Raw genomic sequence first — 27,857 nt, 5'->3', positions numbered from 1 at the left:
AGGTGAATTTAGCGCTTTATAATACATTTTTGAATTGAAATATATTTTAACTACCGTGCAGCTATTTCTAAATTCAAGAAATGTCCCTTTACTTTTCCTCTAGCGTTACTAATAAATCACTCAAATTCAAATAAACGGCACTTTATTAAACAAAACAAAATGTAATGCCTTCAAAATATTTTTTTAAACAAATAACACAAAATGAATAGAATAAGTCAGCAAAGGCTACACAGTCCCTCTATTTCTATACAAGAACTGGGACAATTAAAATGCAGCAATAAGAAAACTGCGGAGGGGAAAAAAGTGTTTGGTCCTCAATGTCCAACCACTCCCTTTTCCTAAAAAATAAATTACTATATTAGGCTATAATTTACAGTCTAGTCGTAACAGCCGGGTTTGAGCCATCTTTAGAAACTATTCTCGAAGTGAGAGGGAAGGAAACTTACGTGTTTTTGGTGTTACACAGCTCTGCACAAAAAATACAAAAGACAAAAAAATCTCTCTGAATCGCTTGTCCATTCGGAGTGTGAATGAAAGACCAAAAGTACAAAAAAATATATAGAGAAATTATATATTAGAGTTATTAATTTAAAAGATGCGCTTGGCTTTCAGAACTTGCTGCAGTCATAAACAAAAGCTCCTGAGGTGCGGTAGATGGACTGTCCGGACGGGAAGGCCATCTGACAGCTATTATTCCCGTTCACTGGAGAGCCGTTCAGCCCGATCCGCTGGGACTCAAACATCTCCCGCACCGAGTGGAAGTTCTGCTGCTGCGCCGGGTAACCCGGGCTCAAGTGACTCAGGTCCCCATACCAGGATGCGAGCCGACCCTGGTGCGCGTGGTGACCGTCCTGACCCGCCTGGCTCAGGTTTCCGTGCCCAAGTGAGGACGCGGTGGTCGTGGTGATGCAATAATCGGGCAGAGCCTCGTCCACCGTGGTTGAAGGGGCGAGGTGGCCGCTGGAGGATCTATCCCCTGCGTATAGACTCATGGCTTGCATATTGCAGTGATAAGTGGCGTTGGAGCTCGTGGAAATGACGTTCTGGTTGCAGGTCGTTGAGCTGTAAGCGGACGTCTGGTTCGGCGAGTAGCTGAGCGACAGTGAAGGGGCGATACCTGTCCGAGAGGAGGCGATGTGAGGTGGGGAGAGCTCGGCCTGCGGAGACCCCCGCATGGAGGTCATGATGTTATCCACGCTGAAGCCCTGCGCAGGGGCCTGGCCGTGGTGATGGTGCTCGGTTCCTTCGATGCTGAGTGACCGGGTGGAGGGGACGCTGTGCGGGCTGCCCGTTGACAGGCTGCTTCTGCTATCTGGACTCTCGATTTTGGGCACGGCGCCCAGGGTCGGGGATGCGGCCTGAGGCGGCGTGGAGTTCCCATTCTCAGTCTTTATATCCTGGATCCGCACCGGCTGGGAGCCCTGCATGGGCGGCTCGGGCTCCCGGCCCGCCGTGCGGACAGAGGGATCTTTGCTTTGCCTGTCCCGCTCGTCCTTATCCCTCTGCACGTCCTTCTTTTTGAACCTCTTCCTGCGCCGTAGAAAGCTGCCGTTCTCAAACATATTGTAGGAGTCGGGGTCCAAAGTCCAGTAGCTGCCCTTACCGGGCTTCTTGTCGTCCCGGGGCACTTTAACAAAGCACTCGTTGAGGGACAGGTTGTGCCGTATGCTGTTCTGCCAGCCCTGCTTGTTGTCCCGGTAGAAGGGGAACCTCTCCATGATAAACTGATAAATCCCGTTCAGGGTGATCTTCTTCTCTGGCGAGTTCTGAATCGCCATGGTGATGAGGGCGATGTAGCTGTAAGGGGGTTTCACCATGTCCTTCGGCTGGTGCTGAGGAGTGTACGGTCCGTACGGCCGGGCCATGCTGGCCGGGTACTGCTCGTGGGCTGCATGCGAGTACATGCTCATAGCCGCAGGCATTCCCGTGTATCCCCCGCCGGCCCGGTAGTAGCTCTGATCGCTGCTGATGTAGGGCACGACTCCCAAAGAATTGGGACTGGAGACGGAATAGCGCGCCTGCATCCTGCGCAATGCGTAAAACCTCCCCAAAGCGCTCTCCCTCCACAAACTGTCACAACTTCAGCTTGCGCTCCGATCTCTCTCGCAGCTCTCTGTTCACTGTGGAAGTTCCTTTTTCTAAGCCGCAGCTCGCCAGGGTGAACCGAAGAGAGCACGCACTGCTACAGTGAACATTTGGAAACTAAGAGGGCTGGAGGAGTCGCAACGAGGAACTTTTTTTTACCCTTCACATTTTTTTCCTCCCTTTTGGCTGCTCGGACTGCTCCACCCCGAATCCGAATGTGTGCTCCATTATCCAATGGGACGGCGAAATGAACCTGTGGAAACGCTGCACGGTGATAAAAGTTACTACCCCCACTCTTTCCTCCACCCCTCCTTCTCCTCCTCCCCCGCACTTCTTTCCCTGACTTCTCAGTTCAGATCACGGAATTATTAAAATGCTTTTCAGGGTGTGCCCAAAGTGCCAAAAGATTCATTTAATGGCCCAAATTGTGAGTTATTTATTATTTTATATTAATTCTTTATTTTGAGACTCGTAAAATAACTTCACGGTGAAAATAGAGAAAGTGGATTTATTGTGTATAATTGATCGGAATAAGTTTTTGTTTTGTTTTTTTGGTTAACACAAATTTTTAAGGAATTTCTCTCATAGCAGACACGAGCCTGATATCAATTTCCAAAATGTAAAAAAACGCGAACGTGCACAATTAAACCTGCAGTTAAATCCCTTCAGTGATGCACGGTGATCTGAGACCTGTCAGTTTTGTGAGATATCAGATGAGCCTGAGCCTCTGAATAAACAAGCGGACATGAAAGAGCGTGGATGCCTCCCCGCTCCTCCCCGACAGCGCCGGTGGGCGGTGTGCACAAACTAATTAAAGGCTAAATGAAGATCATTTGGCCCAGCTGGGTGAGGAGAAGTTCCCCAGGGCGCGAGCGGCTGCTGAGACGCTTTTGAAAGATGAAGACCTCCAAATGTCACTCGCACTAGACGGAGTGTTAACAGAGCCATGGAAGTTCTCGGTGATTTCTGTGAGGCTGGGGGTAAAAATAAAAAGTGTGAGAGGTGTTAGCCGAGTTCAAAGTAATTTAAAGGCTTTAGAAATTTACATTTGTTTATTTAGATATTTTTCAAATAATCTAAATTATTAAACTTATCATACAAACTAAGAACTTGATTGAAGATAAGATTAAAAAAACTAAACTATGTGGTTTGTTTTGTTGCTGATTTTCTGGTAAAGACGAACTTCCCGCCATACTGCTGTATTTCAGGCAAAACTCATATTTCTCTCATGTTTTTAAAGTTCAGTATTGTAGATAATAATTTTCACAGAGAAGTCTGTCATATTTTCTGTTATAAATCAAGTTTTTACCGGTGTTAGTTAATGAAAAAGGTGTTTATTATTACTTAAGAACTAATCTATATAAAAACATAATATTAAACAAAGCAGGCCTCCATGGAGCACCGCGTGGCTTTATCTGAAATATTTATTTATTTATTTTCTTAAACGATGCTTGTATGAAGGAGACACGAAACTCAAAGAATCCTAAACGAAAACCTTTTGGTGATCCAAGTATAAACAAGTGTTTGAAAAACCTTATTTGGAGGCAAAGTCAGCAAATTCTCAGGCAGTTTTTTTTAATTAAATGTAAACAGTGATTTTATATAAGCGGTTTTTATGTCCCGATGATATAAAAGTCAAAACTCAATATTTGATAATGCTTCTACGTTAGGCCTTGAAGTGCACAGAGACTCATCTCTTGAAAACACTGCAAAATGCAAAACAAAACAAAAAAAAATCATTCACGTCTCTGTGAACTAACTGCGCTAAGACCAGTGACGCTCTCAGTTTACCCCTGAGCAAACATCTTCACACCAACTTCCGATTTACAAAAGTCTGAAGTCTCCCGACAAAAGAGCAGGGATTAATAAAATAAACAGGCCTCGTGTAACAAACAGGCCCATGTCGACATGTTTATGCTGAGCTCGCTTTTGAAAACTGCCGAGACTTAAAAATTTTCAGAGACAGTTTTCACAATTTCATCTTTCCTGCAGCACAAGAGAAAAGAGGAGAAACTAGTTTTTATCACGTGTGTGTGATTATTCAGCTCTTTGTTCTGCTATTTGCATGTGTTTACAGGGCCAGAGGAGACAAACGCTGTCACCTGTGGGGACCACGCACTGTGTGTTTCTGGCTGACCGGCAAACACGTCAGCTGGCTCCGCCACATCCAAAGCACACCCCTCTATCTGTCACTGCTGACATCTCAATGAAATACAACCACACCCTGTAATAATAATGATCATGTTAATAATAATAATAAAAATAATGATAATACCCCCTTCTGTCAAAAAACACACACCAAATTCAAAGGTTCTTATAATGACCTGCAAAAGGTTTTAAACAATCTATATAAAAATGTTTTTTTGAGACATTTACTGAGTTCTTCAGCAGAGATCATCGCTGGTATCAAGTCGGACGCAGTTCTTCTCCTAATGTGAAAGAGAACAGCTCCCCCGAGTGGTCAGTACGTAAAAGTGCAAAATGCAGGCGTTTTCGCATCAGCAGTTGTATTAAGTAATGTTAGGCATTTAAACCTAACTACATTATAATTTGATTTCCGGTCATTTCGCTCTGGTAAGCCGCATAATAAACTATAACACAGCAGCTGTTCACAGGTGTAACACTTAAATGTATCCGACGACAAGGTTAACTCCTCTTTGAGCAGAGGCGGGGAACGGTGTGTAAACAAGAACACTGTAAATACGGCTGTGGGAAATTAAAAGTAGAATTCTGTAATTGTTGTCAAATGCTACAAATTAAAACGCAAACTGTAGATGCACAGAACAGCTACTGTATGCTATTTAAAAACATCAGAAATATTATAATAGAAATATAAGTTATGGCTGAGGTGCTGCGCTATAAATTACGGATACCCTGATTTATTTAAAATGTCTGCAAATGAAACGATATATTGCTGAAGTGGGACTGTCACATTGAACTTATATTTATTATAAGTATCGTGTTTAAAAGCGAAATGCTGATATTGTGTCAGTAATGCTAAAGTCATATTTGTGATATATGTGATGTTTTCAACAACAAAAAAAGACTTTAATAAACAAAGTAATAAGTCTGACCAATAGTGCGATTACTATTTATGTGTTTGTTTATTAATTTTTAAATACACAACATGATAATATTACATATCCTTTTTAGTTTCAAAATCTGATGTGTAATTTGTTTCATAAGAACTGCTGAAACATTTAGTTTTATCTCAGAAATGCAGATGAGCATGTGTTGCAGTCTATAGTAACAAGTATAAGGAATCCAAATATGGCGATATAATATTAACTCTATTTAGAATTAATATTCAATTCAATTCAGTTTTATTTATATAGCGCCAAATCACAACAGCAGTCGCCTCAAGGCACTTTATATTGTAAGGTAGACCCTACAATAGTGCATTGAGAGAAGACCGGGGAATACCGGGTTTATTTCTGGTTTTCATTGTCTGACTGCCTGATCTTCCACACTACTGATCCCAGTAGTGTATTATAACCATCACGTTTAAAAGTGAAATGCTGATATTGCGTCAGTAATGCGCATGTGATAACCTGATCATCTGCCACTCGTCTTTTTGTTTTTGTACAGTCGTGTTTACAGATTCTCTCACTACCTTCATGCCCGCTACTGATCCCTGTATTGTGGAAACAGGCAACAAAAACAGCTTAAATGACAGTTTTCCAATATTGCTTAGACACGTTTCTTGAAACCGTAAATACTTTTCTGAAAATATTAACACAAAATCCTTTTTTTACCCACCCACAAAAACCTCTGACACATTTGGCAGAATCCCATCCAAACAGTCTGATCTACGCTCCAAACCCACACAGTGTCTTCAGGTCACTCACACAACCAGTCAAAATAATAACATTACTGAGCATTCATTATGCACTACGGGTCAAAAAGCAAAAAGTGGACGCGCAGTGATCAGCGCACAGGACTCAAGTCACACATAATTCTAAGAGGTGAGCAGGAGATACTGCGCTTTAAGTGATTAAGATGATAGATGGATGAACAACAACATGGTCAATCACGGCATCTTAAACTGCTCTTCACCGTCAGCTTCCTCATCCTCCATCTATTCCTGCTATGAACCTGCAGCCACTCCTTATAATGAGTCATGTGACTCTATCTTTCATCACAAGTGAGTCATTATAGAATATGCGTTTTGGTGATTGAGATTGTGTTTAGAGTTGTGATTGATTTAATAAATTGGCTTTGGGACGTTTGGTCTTTGGGTTTAAATGGTATACTGGTTCCACCTACTGGCAAATTGATGCATGTACATCATAAGCAGCACAACATGAGAATTTACAATTAAAAAAAATGGGTTGCTTACCCAATGATAAGCTTTATGTATATTAGTCCTGAACCTCACAATAGTTTGCGATATTATGTTTAAGACGACTCCCTCACACCGGATTGACTGTAAAAAAAAAATTTGTAGGCACTTTAATGTGATCACCATTGTTTCTGTAAAATGCCTTATTAGATACAGATGAGTTTCCAAACCTCAGTCATCCATCGAGAAAGCACATTAACATAAATAGCTGCCAGTCATCCATGTGCAAAAGATTCATTTTCCCTTTGATTCTGTCTTTGATGCATCAGCCGTGATTGTTTTAGAGAGGGTAAAGCTGTTTTCAAGGCCACATTTGGTCGTTCCCCCCTCCCGTTTAACCCTAAACTGGACATTTAAGATCAGCCGACAAAAATAGCTCTCTGGAATCCCAAATAAAGGGTTTAATAAGAATCATATCAACAAGCAGTGAGCTGTTTCTGATTAAGTGACTCAGAGTATACAATCCATTTCAAATGAGATCTGGACTAAGAGAGAAAGTGAGCAGAGTAAATGATCTAACCAGTATTAACTACAAACAGAAAACATAGCTGAATAATTATCCGTCTTTGACTATCAGCTTTACTGGGATTTTGTACCCAAATTTTCTAGCATGAGGGAAAAAATGCCACTGGCTGCTTTAATTGTGTTGCTATTTTTAAACAAGAAGTATCTACAAAATCACCCCTATTGGTTACCATAGCGATGTGTTATTTATCTCAGTAGGTAAATAACTAAAACGCGGATAATTACTCAAACCAATAAAATCTGTTTAAACGAAGCAGGAATAAAACACGTTGCTGCTAAACACTGCCCCCTAGTGGTGCATTTAAAACCAACAACGAACTCCCATTCGTTTTTCTTTAAAGAAAGAAGCATGTCTGGTTAGTGAGTGTAAATGCGCCTCTCTTCACACTGCATGCAATATAGTCCTTTAACCATTACCTCTAATGGCAACTGATCCGGTCAATTCAAGACCTTAGAGTCAAAGCTATTCTTTGTCCCCCTCTTACCAGATCTTTCCCATCTGCTTGGTGAGATTCATTAAAAGCCCTCAAGTGCACCCAACACCTCATTAACTTCACGTACTATACTTGAGCAGGCCGTCAGTCTTGCTGCCCACACCCAACATCAGCACAAGAGTTTCTGCTTTAGAAAGGTTAGCAGCAAAGTAGTTTAACCTGCCTGTCAGATAAGAGCCACAGAACAAAAATGTTTCTATGATGCCAAGAAGTCTGCACCTGCAGGGTGTTTTTTAAACTAGTCAGATATGTTTGTAGGTTCTGTAGAACTGATTGACCTCTGCATTATCCAGTGGCAAGACGAGATGTCCTGTTTTAAGGTGCGTAACTGGTGACAGTAGCATGGTGTCGAAGCTCTGACCTCAGAAGCTGATGATATAGGGAGCAAAAACAGCCTGTGTCCTGTATGGGAGGAGTGTTCCTGGCTGAAGCCCATTTCTGTTCTAGGAGTTCTTGAAGTGAAGCAAAAGAGAAGAGCAACACCTGTGGTAACATTGAAACAAATACTCACACACAGCTTCACGCCCACTTCCAAAGTACGAGCCTAGCCCAGCCTACAGACATGTTGCCACATGGTCCGGTTATGCTTGACTGAAATCTGCCTATGAGGATGATAACCACAGTATCTATTACACTACAGTCTCTGTTATGATGTTTTTTTCTTGTGAGATATTTAAAAGTGTTGGAAAAGTATGCCAGTCAGTCAGACACCAGTGTACACTAATCAATGTAATTAAATTCAGTGTTATTCTTATTAACAATGGTTACCCAAAATAAATAGACCATTCCTCATAAAGCACATTTTCTTCTCTGCCTGAGCATTCAAAGCCTCATTAACCCATTCACATGGGCACTTTTTTCTAATTCCTTTTGGCTGACATTTACATTTAAATGAAGCCCTTTGGGGGCATTTTAGCGTTCAGTATCTTGCCCTAAGACACTTTGGCACATAGACTGGAGCAGCCAGGGATTGAACCAGCAACCATTCCTATTACTAGATGGTCTGCTCTGCTTCGTGAGCCACAGCCAAGATGCTTAATCCTGTAAGATGAAGACCCTACATTATTAGAGAGAAAGCCCCAATGGTCAGAATACTCCTATGATGAGCGAGGAAGAGGCTTCCAGCAGAACCAGGTTCAGGGAGGGGCAGACATCTGCTGTAACTAACAGCTGAGAGAAAAGAGAAGACAGAAAAGAGTAGTAGCTTATCAACATTAAGAGAACACAACTATCCACTTTGTGAAATATACACTACTACTTAAAAGATTAAGTGATACCAGCCAAGGAAAGAATATAGAATAAATAAATAAATAAATAATGGACCCAGGATTGAGCCTTGCGGAGCCCCACGGGTTAGAGAGGCAGTGGCAGAAAAGAACTTGCTCTCCCTAAGAGAAAAAGTCCTGTCAGATAAACATAAGGCAAACCAGTCCAATGTAGAGCCAATGATACGAGCCAAAGATGTAATCCTTTTCAGTAAAATATTATGGTAAGCATTATCAAAGGTTACACTGAGTTCAAGTAAAATGAATACAGAACCATTTCCTGCATCAGAAGCCATTAAAAGATCGTTGGTCCTTAAATAACAGATATGATCACTGCCAAACTTGAATCTGTGCAGTTTCTGTGTGCCTATGCTTTCTTAAACGTTAGCTATATCCACACTGGTATCATATCCCACACAACACACATTTAGTTTGGTGTGGTCTGTTTACCTGTAGAGCCAGTAGCGGTTTTAGATACGGGCGACACGGGCGGTTGCCCGGGGCGGCATCGTGGTGGGGGGCGGCATCACGGGCATCGGCAAAAAAAAATTGCTCGTACTCATGCTGCCCCGACATCATGCCAGCGCATATTGGGAATGGCATAGGCACCAATCGGTTTTCTATCGCCCATTAGCTGGGAGTAACGGCGCCCTCCGTTTGCGAGGTGCACCTGCTGCTTGCGGCACAGGGAGGAGAGGGCGGGGCGGCTGGAGCAGCAAAATTTACCAACTCGCAAAATAAAACAAAATAAAAACAAACCAACAACCACGAAAACAGCAGACATTATGATACAGGCTTATAATTTGCACCGATGTTTTTTAAAAATTCTATACGTGAAAAGTGAGCGCGAGAGCCCTCGGTGCGCCTGCGCGCTGCTGAAGTCAAAGTAAACTTTATTGTCATCTCCGCTACATACAGTCCAGTATATAGAGAGACGAGACGACGAGGCTCCAGTTACAGCAGTGCAAGTAAACAAACAATAAATATAAGAAGAGTAAGAAAATAAATATACACTTTAGGACTAGGGGTAAAGGGATCAATAACAATTTAAAATGTATATTTTATATTTTGTTGATTTAAAGTCTCACACACAACCCGTTTTTAAAGTTTAAAAAAAAAAGAGAAAAGAAGAGGAGGAGTGTAGCGACTTCCACAGTCGCTAGAGGCCGGGGATGGAGCCTGCCTATTTGCCTGACGCGCTGTCAACTGTACGCAATAATGCGAGAGGTGGAATTGCTTGCTTGTTTATTAAAGTGCTTGAAAAGTTTACAGAGCAATGTGATCGGCTCGCGATTCAAACTCTTAAAACATCACAGCTCTAATGCAACAAGGGGAAACTCGTTGTGCTGCGGTCAACAAAATCTACGGCTACCCAGCCCTCCTCTCTGTCAAAATCAAACCAGTGAATGACAGACTGACAACGCCCTCTTAATGTCACCGCTACCACCCACGTGACTCCCGTTACACATCACCATAGCAACCAAACAAATGAAAACCCAGTGATCATTAAAATTCAATACATTTAATTATGGCTCCTACAAGGAGGAACGAGCAAAAAGATTCAGGTCATGTATCCTGAAACATTAAGAATCAGAATACTTTCTTAATCCCTAAGGAAATTATGTGGGTTACAGTTCCTACAAGAAGAAATGGTAAAAATAGTAACAGTAACAGACTAAACTCCAAACAATATATACAATAATATAATATTAATTAGTCAGTGTCAATTGTTGATTTGTCCTGTTCTCATTGTATGACGAATTATGATGTCTGTTTAGTAGCCGTTTGCATACAATGCATACTCTCTCTCTCTTCATGTGTGTGTGTGTGTGTGTGTGTGTGGTAGGGGGGGGGGGGGGGGGGGCAGAGGGGGTGTTCGCCCAGGGCGCCAAACAGGCTAGGACCGCCACTGTGTAGAGCATAAACATCTGTATCTAATTTTATGGCAGTCCCTTCAAAGTTGAAACTTTCATTTCAAGCAAAAATGCCAATCTCAATGTGGTGCTAAAAGAACAATCAGGGAACTGTTAGCAGCATTACTAGACCAAATAGATCGATCAGTTCTGGATTTCTTCTTTAATTTTGGTATTTTAGTTTGCTCAGATATTGGTTTCTGATTCTCTCGGGTAGGGATGCCAAACTCATTTTACACTGTGAGCCATATACATCCCACTTTGTTCTTAAGAAACTCCCCCTTCTGATGACATTGAGATATTTTAATATAAAAAAGAAGTGTAATTTCAGCAATACGTCTCATTTTTTCTGCATGAAAAAATGTTGCTTTGGGCTAAAACTTTACGAAATAAATCTGTTCTGTTAGCTCATTGCACAGAATGCCCTGCAATCATAAAATAAATGCTTTTTGTTAACTGAGAGAATGTTGTTTTATGGTAAACCCACTGCAAAAATTAGACATTTGTCCTCAATGTCCATCTATTACCTATTTACTTTGGTATAGTATGAATGATCATGCAGGAGGACTTTATCAGTAGGAAAAGCTGTAAAACTTGTGAAAATGCAGTCAAGTCTAAAATGTATGCCCTCCTTCACATTTTCAAAACCGTCCAGCAGGCCCAAGATTGTAGTGTTTGTTAGGCTGATTCTGGCCCCCGGGACTTATGTTTAACACCCCTGCTCTTGGGTTTCCCAAACCTGTCAGTAAGTGTCCCTTTCAGGCCAAGCACTGTAGTTGTAGCAACTAAATATTTGTGAAACTGCATATGTTTTTCATCATGTGCACTTGATAGTGTAATTTCATTCAAACTGCTTTGACTTTTTGTCTTCAAGTATATCTTGTTTTACTTTAACAAATCCTTATTTGCAATTAACACCTCCATAAAAATCAGAGCACAGAAAATACAATGTGTTATGAAGAAAATAGCATGTCTCTTGCTGTGCTTTGAATTTACACTAGTTTTAGAACATTGCTAAACCTACAATCATCTAGTTCAAGATCTCTGCACACCTCAGTGGGCGACTAGTCCAGGGAAAAGTTACACAAAACAGTTAAATATACTGCTGAAAGGAACACTTTGATTTTCAGTCCTCTGTAGGTCGATCATTTCCATTTCCATCAAGATCTGATGTGATTTCAAAGTGAAAAACTGATGCAGCAGGTTAGTCAGTTTTGCAGAAATTTCATTGCAGCTAGTCAAAATGGTACTCGGCCCCCATGTCCTTGTATGCATGCCTGACAACATCAGGGCATATGTTGGTGCCCTGGGAGATCTCCTCTCGGATCTGGACCAGGGCATCTCTGAGCTGGACAGTCTGAGATGCCAGATGATTCTATTGGATTTAGGTCAGGCAAGCATGGGTGCCAGTCAGTAGTATCCTTACCTTCATCTTCCAGGAACTGCCTGCATACCCTCACCACATGAGACTAATCACTGAATCCAGGGCCCACTACACCAGTGTACCAATACCTAATGGCAGTCAAGATGCTGCTGCATATTCTTCTGGTTCTGGAGGTTATTTTGTAGGGCTGTGGCTATGCACTTTCCATTCCTCCTTCCACAAAGGAGCAGATACTGGCTGATGGATTACAGACCTTCTATCGCCCTGTCCAGCTCCCTAGAGTAACTGTGTGTCTCCTGGAATCTCCTCCATGCTCTTGAAACTGTGCTGTGAAACACAGCAGAATTTATGGTAATGGCAGGTATTGATGTGCCATCCTGGAGGAGATGGACTATCTGTGCAACCTCTGCAAGTTCAGGTATCGCCTCATGCTACCAGTAGTGATACTGAGCCTATCCAAATGCAAAACTACTGGGGAAAAAAAAAAGTTAGAAAAGATAAAGAGGGAATAATATCATTGGTCTCCACCGGTAACCCCATTCCTGGTTGGTGAATTTCATGAACATCATAACAGCTGATTAACTGATTAACACTCTCTCTTACTTCACTGACCAGATCAATAACCTGCAAAATTAACTGACTCGATGCTATACTCTGATTAAAACGTGTTCCTTTTGCAATCGTGAAATATTGTTGTTAGTTAGACTTGTTTGCTACTTGCTACTTTGAAGGCTATAATGTTATAATGCTTTAAGAGATGCTTTGTCAAAAAATGTAGTAATGATCAGTAAATTGATGCAAGTACTGGTAAGTAAAAAAAAAAACTAAACAAAACAAACAAACACCTAGATCTGGTAGGCAAACTGCTTTTTATATAAATACACATGTGAAATGAATTGGTCATCTGATTAAGAATGCAATGTTCTTGCTTTGGAGATGCAATTCCAAACCACAAAAACTGCCCAAGACCTCCACTGAACATGACAAACAGACCAAAATGTTGACTGGGCTCCCTCAAACCCCACTCCAATCAATCCTTTGCAGGAACAAGCATCCTACATTCATTCCCACGGAGGTCCCACTCTGCTGTCCCAAAGGACCCAAAGGAGCAACCACCAAACGTGGTTCCTGACACCACAGCGCACCTCCAGCCCGATCAGAGACATTCAGCGTGCATGGAGGTAGTTTACACAACATCGTGGTAGTTGTTTTTAATGTTGCGGCTGAATTGTGTAAAGTTGGTCACCTGGGTTTCTGTAAAAACGTCTCTGTTCTATGGCAGTAACCACTAGATGGCACTGTTCACCACTATATTGAAATAAGAGGCCGCTGGAAAAATCCTGTTTGGGAAAATGCAGCAGCTGCAGGGTCAGTTTTGCCACTTTTGTGTGACAATATTTTTAAAATAATGACTTTTCTGTCTAGTCAGAGATATTCTTCTTTTTGATATGTGGCTGCAGATGCTTGTTTGCTTTTGCTGTGTTGCCAAGAAGGAGCCCACTTCAGAAAGACCAGGATGACTCAGTCGGCCACTCTCCCATTGTGTTTTCCTCACACTGACTCTCACGCTCACTTACACAGAAATGATGAAGATTGTGAAAGGGTTTGTTGTGCAACTGCAGTCAGGTCATTCATTTTTCTCTGCAGTGTGATAGCAGCAGATTTCATCACGGGTGAAACGCAAACGTGACCACTGGTTTTTGCACCGGTTCAAATAAGAAGTGTGCCCTTTTTAAATATGAAATGTTATCATTTGAAAAGGATTCTTTACTCTCCAAAATTACATTTAGGTTACGCGAGAACAGGTTTTATTTCATTAAGGGCCAAGAGAAAGAAAAGAGTTTGCTGTCATGTGTTTAAAATGACAAACGGTGACGTGAGAGGAAAAAGCTTGTCTCATATCTTGTATTAAGATACAAGGTGTGACTGCACATAACAATCAAAGGTCACGTGATGCCGGGGTCCTAATAAGATGTGTAATCTGTAGGATGCTGCATTTGATGTGTGACCAAAAACCATGCAGAGAAAGCAGAGTAAGGGCACAAGTGCGGCAGCCCGAGTCTGCTTTGTGTTTGTGTGACGAGGCAGCTCTGTGTCAGTCTGATCTGTTTACCGCACTCTAAAAATACCACTTTGTTGCATTTCCACAGACTCGGGCCCAGTCGTTTCATTTGTTTATATGGCGTCTTGAGATGTTGGCAACCCTGGATGACCACATGGAAAGGAGCAGCCTCAGGATGCAAAAGATTTTCAGCTGCCTTCCACGGGCTAGACACGGCTGTGAAACATGTGAAATGAAGCAACGTTCAAACCAAGACTGGTCTGAAGCAGTGATCATTCCCCCCTCTGATCTTAGACTAATAATTTTCCTCCCTCCATGTTACATCTGTTTTATTCAGAGCGTTAACAAGAATCCCGCTTCTCTTATCCATCAACATAATTTAATATAATATACAGTGGTAGCAAGTGCCTACATATATGCACACGCGTGTGCTTTTAAAGGCATTTTACTTTCCTGGATTTTCTCTTATACTGAGCTCCGCTACATTTTTCATTTTTACTGTATTTATTTAAAAGCTGTATTTACTTTAAACCCGTGACTTTATAAACAAAATAACTAGTAAAATAAGAAGTATTATTTTAAATGTAACTACTTAACAGGATATAAATAAACTTCATATCATCCTCTTGAAATATTTATAGTATGTTGATCTTGAAGCAGTGCGCTTAAAATCCAGTAAAATACAAAAGGTGCTCACAGGACTGTTATACGTTACATTGAATGTTATGAATTATACATTTTTCTGTTAATGTCTTGACTTAAGGTTTAGATCTGTGATCCAAATTTTATGTTATATATTTTAAATAACTGTAATCCCTTTACTTCAAATAAGTAAAAACTCTGTAATTACAACTACATATCCGAACAGAAACCAGTAAAATGGTTACTAAACAACAACAATAACAGAAAAAAATCCGATCCTCCCTCAAGTGTACACTTTTAAGCAGAAAATTAAAATAAAGGCAATTATTGATTTCTTTTCTTGACAACTAAGATTCTAAACAAACATTATAGGGTTGTATACTGTATGTTACTGAATATTCGCTGGAAATTATTTTAGAGAATAACAGAAATTCATAGCCTGACAGTTAGTGCAGGAAAATGCACTGAGATCCTTTAAGATAAAGTAGTTATGCAAAAAATGAATAGATGTTTAATAATAAGCACCCACACTTTAAGGAAAAGTAGAAATATTACCATGAAATTGACCTAATTTATCAAAAATGCTCAATGTGCTTCTGTATCTACCTTGTCCGTATTTGCAGACCACGTGCGCTAACTGTTAGATGTATTGGCGCATAACACATAGGTGACACTTTATGATGTAATCTAAATAGGTTTAACAATTTTAGTAAAAAAAAAGCAAAAGTAAAGAATCAGAAATTTGGCCAAGCACATGTCAGGCTGACCAAATAATCCAAGAACTTTCTAAAAGGGCCTAAAAGACAGCTCTGTTTAATTAGACTATGTGTCTTTGCTCCATGCAAGCTCAAGATCAGCTCGTTTGAACTCAAGTGAATCGATTTCGTTCCACGAAAATGTGATGGATACACGCGCAGGGAAAGACTGACGGAATTTAGCCTAAAATATATATCAGCTTTATTGAAACATTTTACAGGACAAAACAAAAAGAAAAAATGGTAAAAGGATTATACAATAAGTGCAAGGTTCGTTGCAGTTCATGAAAGCCTAAAGCGTTGTGTGTGTAATAAGATACAGTTACATGGAGTATAATTGGTTTGCACGTGTTACAAAAGCAAACGCATCGAAAGTCGTGTTTCTGAAACTTCTCTTGAAGAAGAAAGCTTGTCAGGGTTCATATAGGCGAAGTGGTACTTCTAAAGGCCTCTGGAGTTTCTTCATTCATGTTTTCTTCAATGCATAGTTCAAGTCCAGCAGAATTAACAATAATAAAGATATTTGGCTGCATAGGAGGCAAACATGTGAGTGCGGACTCCACCATCCATGCTAGCACGAATCCTTCAAAAATTACAAAAAAGACAAATAGACAAAAAAAAAAAAAGTCTGCGTGTTTGTTCAGATGTGGCTGTGATGCCTCTCTTGTTTTGAAGTCCGCAGTGACAGGAGAGCTCACATCACGCAGGGTTTGATGTCCTGACAGACGCTCTGGGGGTGGTGGTGGTGGTGGTGGTGATAGTAGGATCCGCCGGCCGAGGGGTGGAAGGAGGAGATGCCGTTAAAGTTCAACACAAAATCTTTCCTGTCGCAGACCGAGGAATGGCTCTGATAGCGCGGAATCCCCACTGTGGAGAGGCGGAGAGGAAAGGTTTTTAAATAAAGGAACACATTTCTGATCACTGTCAGGAAATTAACGGTGGCATTAAAATATTCTAAAAGAAAGAAACAAAAACACAACAGCGTGGTGCTTAAACGTTATGAGCTGAACTTGCTGTCTTATTTAATCTTATCGAAATAAAACATACACTTTTTTCATATATCTAAAATCAGTATTTACTTTGATTCTACATTTTTAAATTAGAACTTTTGAATGCAGAACATGAGCCATTCCTCTTTTAAACAGTGCTGTTGATACTTTTGTGTGGCTTTAAAATCAGCACAATTGTTGATGGCGTAAACTGTCCTTCTATTGTATTTATAAAAATAAAGTGTTTACGCTTAAATTTTCAGTTGCCATAAAAATCTAATATTTCTTAACATAAGTTAAAAAAAACCCGAATTCTTTAATCACAATATTTTTTCCTTTTGCAAGCCTCCCTGTTGGCTCACAGCGCAATCACACATCCGTTCTTTTCAGTTTCTTTGGCTTCTTTAGCGTTCTTATATGGATGCTTTCAGTTTTCTATCCAATTACATTTTATCGTTATTTTTTGAAAACACTCAGAATGCTGCGTTATTTCAGGCAGATTCAGTGGCCATCGTCTGTGTCTGTGAGCGAGGCTCTGTTTCCAGAAACAGAAAACTAAAAGCGGAGACTGCGGCTCCGTCAAGGTCATAAGGACTCCAGATGTGATCGTGTTTTTCAGGGGGGAAGACAGCAGGCTTTATCCTCCGGGCCACAGCTCGCTGCCCTGCGCCCGTTTTCATAGACAGCACAAAACACACACACACACACACACACACACACACACACACACACACACACACACACACACACACACACACACACACACACACACAAGCCTCTTTGACTGACAGTACTGTTAGCGAGTCTGCTGTGTACAGTCCAGCACGTCTATCCTCCGAGCAGGCTCAATTAGAACGCTGCATAAAGTTTAACAAGGCCTTCTGTCTCTTGTGGATACGCCGTGGTTGAAATCCACCGCCAGTGTGGTCCGACCTGCACAGTCTTTGTTTGGTTAACCTCTGGGACCCCTTTCGGGCTCCAGCATGGGTTTTACTCGCCTCGGTTAGATCCCCAGATTTTCGTAAAGCCTGGCTGTGTTCTGTTAAAGTAAATGAGGTTGAACTGGGAGGTGACTTGAGAGCGCAAAATAGTTGTTTTTCGTAATCTAATAATTCGCCGAAATATCCCGTGACGTGTTATAAACATGTGACTTTATGGAAATTATACAAACTGTGGATGAAATGACGCATTTTCTGATTGTTAATGAAGTTACATACACAGCAAGAAATGTCACTATATTTACTGAAATACCACAACAAAGCGCTGTCTGGCTTTGTGATTCAGCCAATAATCGGTGCATCTTTGCTGTTTAACAAAATTAATGAAAACATTTGTTCTTATTTTGTAACTAGTGTGTTCGGGTTACATTTTGAGGCAAATGATGCGGAAAAAAGTCTGCAAACAGATTAAAAACAATAATGGTAAATTCTGTGTGTGTGTGTTTTTAATCGCTTTGCACAGATATGAATTTCCCTTTAAGAATCTTTTTCATCTTTAAATACAGGACAATCATCTTTATATATATATATATATATATATATATATATATATATATATATATATAATTTCTGTGTAGTATACAATTTCATAATTACACGTTACAGTTGTCACACGGGCCTCTGCAGAAGAAAAACCCACTCATTTAGAGTATTGCGCTTTAAATGTGCTTATCATGCAGATAAAACTTAGATGCAGTGAAAATTGTTATTATTATTATTGTTTTGGGGGGGGGGGGATCCCAGAGATTTTAATCCGGATTCATCTACCCCTCTGTAAGCCTCGAGTTATTCTGTGGTACCTGAAATATCAGTGGAGTGGCTGTCCCTGCCATTCTGGTGAAGATAACTCTGCTCCAGGGAGTAAGGCGACATGCCGGAGTGTAAACCAGAGGATGCTGGGCTGCTGGAGGCTAGAGGCTGTTGTTTGATGTAGGGGGAGCCGCCGGAGGACGCCCAGTGTGCGGATGTACTGGCGTACGGGGAGTGGCCGTCCAGCGCGCTGGCCATGGCTGGAGAGGATGGAACAGGACTGCTGCTGCTATCCGGCCCATATTCCCCGTTAGGAGGCACGGGACAACTCGCCATGTATGTGGAGCCGGGACTCGGGGACATGTGAGGTACGTGGTGCCCGCCGCTCAGCCCGTCGTACCCCCCGGCCATTGAATTGCTCATCATGTCCAAGTTGTAGCTGTTACTGTGACAGGCGAGAGTGGCCGATGGACCCTGGAAATCAAAACTCTGTGGAAGAATTGAGGTGCCGAAGCCTATGCCATTCATCATCCGATACATGGGCTTCAGAGCTTGACATTTTCTTCTGAAGCCTCTGGGTCTGCGCCGAAATGAGCCTTCCTCGAACATGAACTCACTGCCTGGATCGATCGTCCAGTAGTGGCCTTTCCCCGGCCTGCCCAGCCCTTTTGGCAGCTTGATGAAGCACTCGTTAAGCGACAGATTATGCCGGACAGAGTTCTTCCAGCCCTGGTACGAACCCCTGAAGAATGGGAAGCGAGCCTGGAGAAACTGATAGATTTCACTGAGTGTCAGCCGCTTGGTGGGCGAGCTCTGTATTGCCATAACGATGAGAGCGATGTAGGAGTACGGCGGCTTTTCCGGTCGCCTTAAACCGGAGCTCGTCTTCTTTCCCTTGACGCCATTAGAAGAACTTTCTGTGGCGGCTTGTGGGCTCAGCATAGCGGGATGCAGGACGCCGGACGCCGGGCTGGATCTCAGAGGAGGCGGAGGTTCCAGCTGCTGCTGAGGGGTCTCGGTCGTCATGTCAGCTCTGACGTACAACTGGCGTAGAGAGAAGAGAGGGGAGGGAGAAAAGACGACCTGTGAGGTGTTTCGGGGGAGAAATGTGCTGGCTCCCAGCGGTCAGTGTCCTTGCAAGTGAGCGTTACACCGCCAGCGGTCCTCAGAATCCCAGCGCAAAATGGAGTGAAATCTGTCTCCAGTTACGCACGACTCTCCTGTTACGCACGGTGCTCCTTTGACGCATGCAGAACGCACGGCTGGTACGCACTGACAGAGAGAGGAAGAGGAAGAGAGAGTGGGGGGAGGCGGTTATCCACTGGAGACTAAGTGTCCAGAGTTGTAGCTAGACATAAGGACTCCACGGGGTGTCACAGCAGCGCTAAGTGGCGCTGTGTGACGCGCCGGGTGGCCATCGACCGCCTATAATAATCCCTCAAGTGCAGGAAACACGAAAACCCTTGGACTTATTGCGCGCAACAGTCCAGCCAAACAAAGTCCGACCACCTATCATTGCATAAATCTTTCTTCCCTCTGCTCGAGCCCCCCGCCTCTTCCCCCGACCCTTTCTCCTCATCCGCACTCTGCCCCTGCAATTCACCCTGAAATCAGTGTCGAATAGTCTCCCCCCCCCCCCCCCCCCCACACACACACCACCCCCCTCACCCGCCCCCATGCCAAGTCCATTTACCGTGCAGCAGCCTTAAAGCCTCTCATTCTCTCCTCTCCTTCGTCTTGTTTCTTCCCCTCCCACCACCTCTCTCCAAGTTCGGACTACACGCAATTAAGCCATCTATCAAACCTCCCCCAGACACTCCAATCAACAACGCCACACGCCAGCCGCACAAGTTTAAAAACGAGCTATCCCCCCGCCTCTGCTCCTCCATATATGAAGCAGTGATTTCGTCCCGATGTGCCACAGAGCATAAATTTCCTCTGACAAGAATAAACTACCGCAATATGTGCAAAATGTCCAGCTTGCATCTGAAACCGCGATGCCCAAAACATTCACACGGGCCCTTACATGATGTCCCCCGGCAGATAATACCCAAGCACATCAGTGTGAAACACCGACAGAAAAAAAGGCCACATTGCGTTATTTGTATTATTTCGCTCATAATTTCCTCCCAAACTGGTCCAGAGGATAACAAAAACAAACTGTCGCGGTGCCGGGCTGGGGAGAGGAGTGTGAGAGATGGAGAGGTGGTGGTCTTTACCGTGCGTGTGTGTAAGCGGGGGGTTGCTCTGAGTAAATGACTTTGACATGAGTGGAAGCAGGCTTTTTCCATCAAGCCCGGCCCTGGATACCACACACAGCGCGCCAGTGTCAGCTTACCGCCCCGGGCCAGAGTCGGTCCCATGGGCCCCACGTTCATTAGACAGAGAAAAGCGAAATTAGGCGAGCGGGCGTCGACAGTTTCCTCCCCTATGGAGACATCACACACAGATTTGTCCAACATGATGGAGTTATATATCCCATAAAGGTAATATCAACATCCGTGCTGCGACAGAGCGGAGAATATTGGGCTTTGAAGAACAAAAAAAAGAAAAAGGTTTTACTTCTGGAGTTTTTAGGTTGAATTGTGTATGATTGTAAATCTCCCCCCTTTCTAATTTTTTTCAGTCACGTATTTGTAATATTTCAGTGTAAATTTCAGCCGACTTCAACTTCTCCCCTCATTTCCACAGAACCCCGCACAAAGGGAGAAAAATAAAGCCCCACGCAATCAAACTTATAAATATCCACGTTTTCCCCTCTTTTTTAATTTCCCGCTCAAGTGTGTCTGTGCACGTGTGTGCCTAAGGGGCCTTTAAAGTTTAGATATAGCCTGGAGGATATAAGCAAACAATAACCAGACACACTAACCTTTGCACTTTGCAGAACAAAGGATGTGCGGATAAAATCGTTTTCCACTGCAGCTTCGAGGACCTTAACGGCCCCAGAAATTTCCTGCGACATCAAAACTTATGACCCCCGCCGAGATCAGGATGCCTTGGCTTGGAGAGGGAATCTTTGTTCTGGGAGCGCTTTGAAGACAGCGATCCGGTTGCTTTTTTACGCGTTGATCTTATAGAGCTTCTAATTTGGTCTTCTGGAATATAAAGCTATCAGCTGCCAGCGCACAAACTAGATGTGTTTCTGTTTTTGCAGCACGGCCACGACTGGAGGCTGATATGAAGTCACTGCGGACATAATAAGGACGTGTGTTTGTTTGCATGTTTGGACGAAGATATATGATTATCCCACAGAAAATATCAGACAGGGTTAAGAAACGGGCCTGCTCTGACCTCAGGTAACTTACAGGCCTCCTTTTTTTCTTTTTGTTTTCTTTCTTTCTTTCTTTCTTTCTTTTTTAAAGGATAAAATCAACTATCCTGCTTCTCAACACAATTTAGAAAAATGTATTTTTTGGACGAACATTTTGCACTTTCATCACTGATTTTATTTGTTAACTAATATAACCGAACAGCTTTAAAAAGAAAGCTCATTTCCGAATGTCACGCAAAGGCAGTGTGTAACAGTTAGCTCTGTCTCAGTTGTTTTGTATGCTCCTTGTTTGTGCAACAGGCCTGAAGTAAACAATATTCATCAAGTGAAACAATAACAAATACAGATTTCAGGTCTCTCTCTCTCTCTCTTAAAGGTAATCTAATATTCTTTTGGCTGCTCGGCTCTTCTCCTGCCTCTCCGCCTGCGTTTCCTGTGGCGGTGCCGGGAGCTTTGGAGCTGGCTCTCCGGGACTCTAGGAGGTCAGGCGCGGTTCAGTTTGCCCGAGTGACAGACTGTTTGGACTTCCTAACATTGTGCCTGCCTTATAGTTTTGTTTCATAACACCGCGGCTCCGAGGCTGACTGAGAGCCCCCCCCCCCCCCCCCCCCCCCCCCACACACACACACACACACACTCCCACAGTTTTCCCTACAGAATACGTGATGGGTGCAGAGAAGAGACGAAGGCTGAAGTGGAAAAACAGAGCGTTTTCAGCCTAAGATATGCGCCTTGGTCTCGAAGTTATTAAAAATGTAAGGGTGCTGAGATGACTGGGGCCACGTGACAGGCTCTGAGCGCGACAGGTGTGCTGTTCCGGTGTTTCACCTGCAGGTTGCAGCATTGTCCATAGAAACAGGAACGAGTCTCACCTGTCACCTGTCTCAGCTGCTGAGTGAACCCTGTAAACACACACCTGCCCCCGTACTGCCAGCTCAGTACAGGGGCCACGAGCATATGAGCTACTGCACGGCTAACTCAGACTATACACTTAACTATATAAAATATTTTGTTTTATTTATGTTGTATTTATTTGTTTGTTAGTTCGTTTATTCCTCAAGATGCACGTAACAAAAATAGCTACGTGAGATATTCAGATTTTTTTCTCGAGTACAGTCAAAGTAACCTCCATTTAAGAAATTCCAATAACTCTTATCACTTTATAATTTAGTTGCGCTGAACATCTCTAAAATAGAATTGATCCACTATGTTGTTTTTTCCACCCCAACAATGAAATGTTGCAGTTTTGCTATCTAAAGAAAGTTTAGTGCACTACGGTCTTCAATAAATCACTGACACCAGGAACTCTTATACTGTGAAATGTGTCACCAGGCTTTGTGTCAGAACTGTGTATCTTTACTTACAGCTGAAGTTAAACACAGCAGAGTGTGTACGAGGCGCAATTCAAACCGAAACGTTCTGTTTTGTATTTGATGGTACAACAAACAGATAAACCCAGAACGACAGAATCAGAGAGAAAGAAAATAAATCAGTTGGATTTTTATTTTTGAACAACTGGTGCTAATCAAGAAAACAAAAAATATTATTACAGCTTAATTTGAGACACTTTTACTGAGTTTGGGCTAAAATCGTCGACGCACTGATCAATTATTTTGTCTGAGCTCACGCGTGATTTTTTTTTTTTTTTTTTTTTGTGATCAACACCTCGTTAGGAAACCCACGGCCCAGAGTCTCGGGGTCCGTTTCAGGACCGAGGAGAGCAACTAAAGGCTCCTGCAGGGGACACGGACAACAAACAGCCCGCGTGTTTTTAAAGATCCTGATATGCGTGTAAATCTCAGTGTGGTCACAGAACATAAATCATAAAAGGCCTTTTGTAGATGGAACAAAACAATCAATTGAAGATAAATAAATAAATAAATAAATAAATAAAAAGGATAATTGTCCTTCTGTTGTTCGGTTTAGTTATTTATGGATTTGTTTGTTTGATGAACTTTTATGCAGTGTATATAATACCAGTAGATTATTTTAAACGTTGTTTCATTGAGCCGTGTTGCTCGTTTATGTAAAACTTAAGATGGCTATTACAAATAAAATAAGTACAGAAATAATAACCTTTTTAAAAAGGTCTTTTATTTTGATACTTTCTTGTGGGTGGAAAATAAAACCCTTCTTGATTTGGGATGAAGTCTGTCTGTGAGGCAGATCTGGCACATTTGTTTGAAATGTAATGTGAGACGTTATGTTGTTACCTGACAAACTCCTCACCGCTGCGGAGGTATTTTCTTCCATTTGGACTGAGTACAATAAATAAAGTAAATGGAAAATAATACGAATAACAACCATCATCACAAAAGCATTTCATATTTAACATTTATTAACGATGGCTGACTTTTATTTTGCCATTTTACTAAGTAAATACTCGCTTATATTTAGAAGTTTGGATAAAAGTGCCGCACTAAACGCGACATCGTACAAAGAGCCTAAAGGCACCAGACTGAACATAACCTTTGATTGTATATATTTTATATAACTATATACCTTTTGACTTTGGTAATTTTGTTATTAAGGTTTCATTTTCAAACGAAAATAAGACCAACTTATTTTCATTTTTGGCTCTAACAAGAGAAACCACAACAAATACCTACAGCAGGTGTGAGGCCCTCCCTCTCCCTCCACCGCATATTCATGCACCTGCTTCTGATCTAACAGCTGCCTTCCCCCCTTTCATGTCAGCAGTGAATAACTCAGTGAACACCAGGGTCCCATTGTTTCACGTGTTTTGTTTATTCATACAAAATAACAGGCATGCACCTATCAATCAATCAATCAATCAATCAAACAATCAATCTCAGGAAAACGGCAAATTTTTCCAAGCGTTTCTTAGTGCAGCCACGTGATTCCTAACGCAGCCCAGTCAATAATATTATACAATATTTATACAGCAGGTCATACAAAACATGAAAATATAAATAAAGTGATACTTTTAACAGTTTTAACGTGGCACTTTGCTGCCGTCATACAGTAGAAATGACCAATGAACCATAGATACGAATATGAATACTCTCTCTCTCTCTCTCTCTCTCTCTCTCTCTCTCACACACACACACACACACACACACACACACACACACACACACACACACACACACACACACACACACACACAGTGGAATGTCCTACAATGACTCTAATGATTTGCTTAGTCAGCACACAGTTATATCTAGATTAACAACTCGGCATGTTTGTTTTATTTTTCTTTGACTGAAGCTACAGTAGTCATGATGAGACACACCGACTCTCACACAGTAAAACAGTTGAAGCACTGAAAGCTGAGAGTGCCCACCAAAGTGCACAATGTGGGTGAGAACACACAAGTCCTGACAGCACTCTGGATGTCTCACGACAGCAAGGAGTCTATATGAAAGCCTCGCGCTTTGCTGGGCATCCTGAATGCGGCCTCAGGTGCAGCGGTGCCCGGTGCTGTGTGCTGGAGGTATGTGGGTGCATCTCTGCCGGGCTCTGTGCCGCTGTACGCCGCCTCTGACATGTAAGTGTGCTGTGCCGGATAGTTCAGATTATAGGGCAGTACGTGGGCCACTGGGGGCCAATACAGCCGGGGGCCGGGGTGCTCCACGCACGAGCTCTCCTCCCTTCGTTTGAAAGGTGTGCCGAGGATGCTGTCGATGGCGAACGGGCTGGAGAACTTGGCCCCCACTCTCTCTTCCGGGGCCGGGAGGCGGGTGTCCTCGCTGAGGATGTCCGGGCTTTCCTGCTCCTTGAGGGGCCTTTTGGCGATGCGCTTCCTCCTGCGGCGGAACACCCCGTCAGCGAAGGTGTACTCGCTGTGTGGGTTGAGCATCCAGTAGTTGTCTTTGCCCCAGGGCCTGGACGGGTCCCGCAGGACTTTAAGGAAGCAGTCGTTGAGCGACAGGTTGTGGCGCACGGAGTTCCTCCAGCCGGTATAGCTGCCACGGAAAAACGGGAACTTCTTCATCAGGTAGTCATTGATCTCTGCCAGAGTGAGGCGGCCGCTGCTGGACTCTCGGATGGCCATGGCGATCAGGGCGATGTAGGAGTAAGGGGGCTTAGGTCTGCGGGTGTAGGGCTTCCCTTTGCCGCCATCGCTGCTCTGTGTGACAGGTGCCGGGCTGTTGGCTACGCAGTCTCCGTCCGAACCCAGCTCGTCTCCGGACAGGGGAGAAGGGATTCCCGCCTCTGCGTCAATGCACAACTCCAGCGGCTTCTGCGCATAGTGATGCGCGGAGAAAACTTCAAGTTTCATTTTCCCAAAAAAGGATAACCGTCTCCTCTCGGTAACCTTGCCGTTTGAATGGTCTCCTAGGTGGGACTCTTGTCTCAGCTCAGAAGCACAGCAGGTGTACGAGTCCTGACAGCAAAAATGTGCCTGAGTGTTTGTTGTGTGTTGTAAAGGCTCGTGTGGAGCGCTGGAGGCACCCTGAGCCTCAGTCTGGGGCAGCAGAACACAGATCTGTCTCCGGAGACACGCTTGTCTTGTTATAATATAACGCCTCGGAAAGGGACGGCCCACAGGCGGGGTTTCCAACTCGAATCCATTGAAGCGACTAAAGTAATATAGTATATGTATGTTTACAATTGGACGTTACCATGCCACGCCAGGGAAGAAAAAAAAACAAAAACAGGGAGGATAAGTGAGGCGAGGCAGGGCAGGTATGACAAATATAATTAGCTTCAAACGCAACCATCTATCTATCTGTGAATAGCTCGTTATTTCTAGTTACGAGTTGCTTTTTATGGATTCAGTCAAAGTGCAATAAAATAAAGGCGAATAATACAATCATTTCTTCCTCTTACTTCTTTTTAAAATAACTTCAGCCCATTAAGGTTATGAAATTAAACACGTTTTTGAAATCAATAAATAAAAACTTGGACAATTTTACGCACAACAGCAAATCCTTCTTGAAGTGTTGAATGCCTTGGCTTTTACACAGAAAAAAGAAGACGACGCAGAAAAACCCTAGATAGATTAAAAAAGGTGACACGAGAGTTGATAGAGAAAAATGCTGTTGGCTGCTTTTCACTTGAACCTCTCATACCCATCCGCCGGCGCTCCGGCGGAACGAGGAAGTAACGCGAAGGCTAAACTGAAATAAAAGCGATAGATTTTGGATGAGTTCCAATTAACGCACACTGGATGACGTGTAAGTCGCCACACGCAATAAGACAGAAAGAATTCATAGAAAGTTCGCAAAGATTGCCCTCGAGTTCACGGGGAGTTCAGAGTAGAGAACCATTGCACCTGCATGCATGGAAACACCTGAGCGAAGAGCAGAAAAAAATACACTTACTTCTGTGTCTGAACATGTGATGTAAATGAGCGAGAGGGAGGTATCCACTGTCTCCGAAACTCCAGAACCCTAATTTACTGGAAATACATCACGTTCTTGGATAATTATATTATACGCAGCATTTCCTTTAGTATAAGGAGTATAAGGAGGCCGCGGCACTGACTGCATATCTGTACAAATAGATATGCACTTCCATTAGAGCACTCAGACACCTGGGCCTTGCTGCTTTAACTTGCTGTGCGGCAAGCTAAAGCAAACAGTTGAAATAAATTTTATTCTATTTCAACAACATAAAACAATTGCATAAAACAAAGCATTTAAGTTTGTAAGGTAGATAAATGATTATGCAAAGATGGATTTGAAGAGAATTTAAGAATATCAGGCTTTTTTGTACTTTGTCAGTGTTGCAGTACAGGTTTGGTGACAGAATATAATAACGAGTTAATATCTGAGCTATAAATCACAGCTCCAGTCGAGAGCTTGTCAATCAGTTACAGAATGGAGCTTACTTAAAATCTACTGGAGCAGGTTTTAAGTAAACTGACGCCCCTGACACCTATAAACCGAATATGTTAGTGGCACTAACTCTTTTCCTGTCAGCGCCTCGGCCATGTGACGATGCGGAGAGCAGCTGGAGTTAACATGAGTTATGAGCCTTGCCTCAGGCCAGTTAAACTGTCTACTCTGGCACTCCTGTTCCTTTGTACCTGCTCGGACTCTTCGGGGCCCCCAACAACACAGAGCAGGTTCAGCTTCATTTACCCTAATGCATGTGTGCGTGTTTACATAGTTCTGTTGAAAATGTTTCTATTAGTAGTTCCTAGTGAAAAATATAAGATAGGGTCACTATAAACTACCTACTGCCTTCCAGACAGCAGAGAGCACTGAGATACCAATCTGTGTTTGACACCCTGAACAGTTTGTGAGTCTACAGTACATGTTTATATGTTATCACATAATTATCACACTGGGTATACATGACAGGCGTGATTAACGATAGGACCCTGAACTGTTTGTGTATATATGTTTGAGAGAACATGGAAGGTATGCATATCAACTATATGAAGCCTGTCTGTTTTTCCAGTTGTGTT

The 27,857-nt window shown here is 42.6% G+C and overlaps 3 protein-coding genes across 3 annotated transcripts; all 3 read right to left on the bottom strand.

Annotated features, from left to right (window-relative positions):
* On the bottom strand, window positions 1-2,305 carry LOC134646987 (forkhead box C1-A-like). The gene has a single exon (XM_063501070.1). The coding sequence runs from the start codon at window positions 2,022-2,024 to the stop codon at window positions 609-611; it is 1,416 nt and encodes a 471-aa protein (XP_063357140.1). The 5' UTR covers window positions 2,025-2,305; the 3' UTR covers window positions 1-608.
* Window positions 2,306-15,630: 13,325 nt separating this feature from the next.
* Window positions 15,631-19,741, bottom strand: LOC134615587 (forkhead box protein F2-like). The gene is made up of 2 exons (XM_063460131.1): window positions 18,255-19,741; window positions 15,631-16,334 (listed from the first exon to the last, which is right to left on the bottom strand). Exons 1-2 carry the CDS (start codon window positions 19,228-19,230, stop codon window positions 16,162-16,164), a joined length of 1,149 nt encoding a protein of 382 aa, XP_063316201.1. The 5' UTR covers window positions 19,231-19,741; the 3' UTR covers window positions 15,631-16,161.
* A 4,461-nt stretch (window positions 19,742-24,202) lies between these two features.
* On the bottom strand, window positions 24,203-25,918 carry foxq1b (forkhead box Q1b). The gene has a single exon (XM_063460132.1). The coding sequence runs from the start codon at window positions 25,719-25,721 to the stop codon at window positions 24,837-24,839; it is 885 nt and encodes a 294-aa protein (XP_063316202.1). The 5' UTR covers window positions 25,722-25,918; the 3' UTR covers window positions 24,203-24,836.
* Window positions 25,919-27,857: the final 1,939 nt, after the last annotated feature.

The sequence above is a fragment of the Pelmatolapia mariae genome, linkage group LG17, assembly GCF_036321145.2.
Source record: "Pelmatolapia mariae isolate MD_Pm_ZW linkage group LG17, Pm_UMD_F_2, whole genome shotgun sequence".
Taxonomy (NCBI): domain Eukaryota; kingdom Metazoa; phylum Chordata; class Actinopteri; order Cichliformes; family Cichlidae; genus Pelmatolapia; species Pelmatolapia mariae.
This window is presented reverse-complemented; position numbering and strand designations above follow the sequence as displayed.

What these genes read in the sequence shown, in the direction of transcription:
- LOC134646987 (XM_063501070.1), bottom strand. Translation starts at nt 2,024, where the DNA reads ATGCAGGCGCGCTATTCCGTCTCCAGTCCCAATTCTTTGGGAGTCGTG.
- LOC134615587 (XM_063460131.1), bottom strand. Translation starts at nt 19,230, where the DNA reads ATGACGACCGAGACCCCTCAGCAGCAGCTGGAACCTCCGCCTCCTCTG. An exon ending in CCACTCCACTGATATTTCAG is followed by an intron (nt 16,335 to 18,254) that starts GTACCACAGAAT and finishes GCCTCTCCACAG; the next exon opens with TGGGGATTCCGCGCTATCAG.
- foxq1b (XM_063460132.1), bottom strand. Translation starts at nt 25,721, where the DNA reads ATGAAACTTGAAGTTTTCTCCGCGCATCACTATGCGCAGAAGCCGCTG.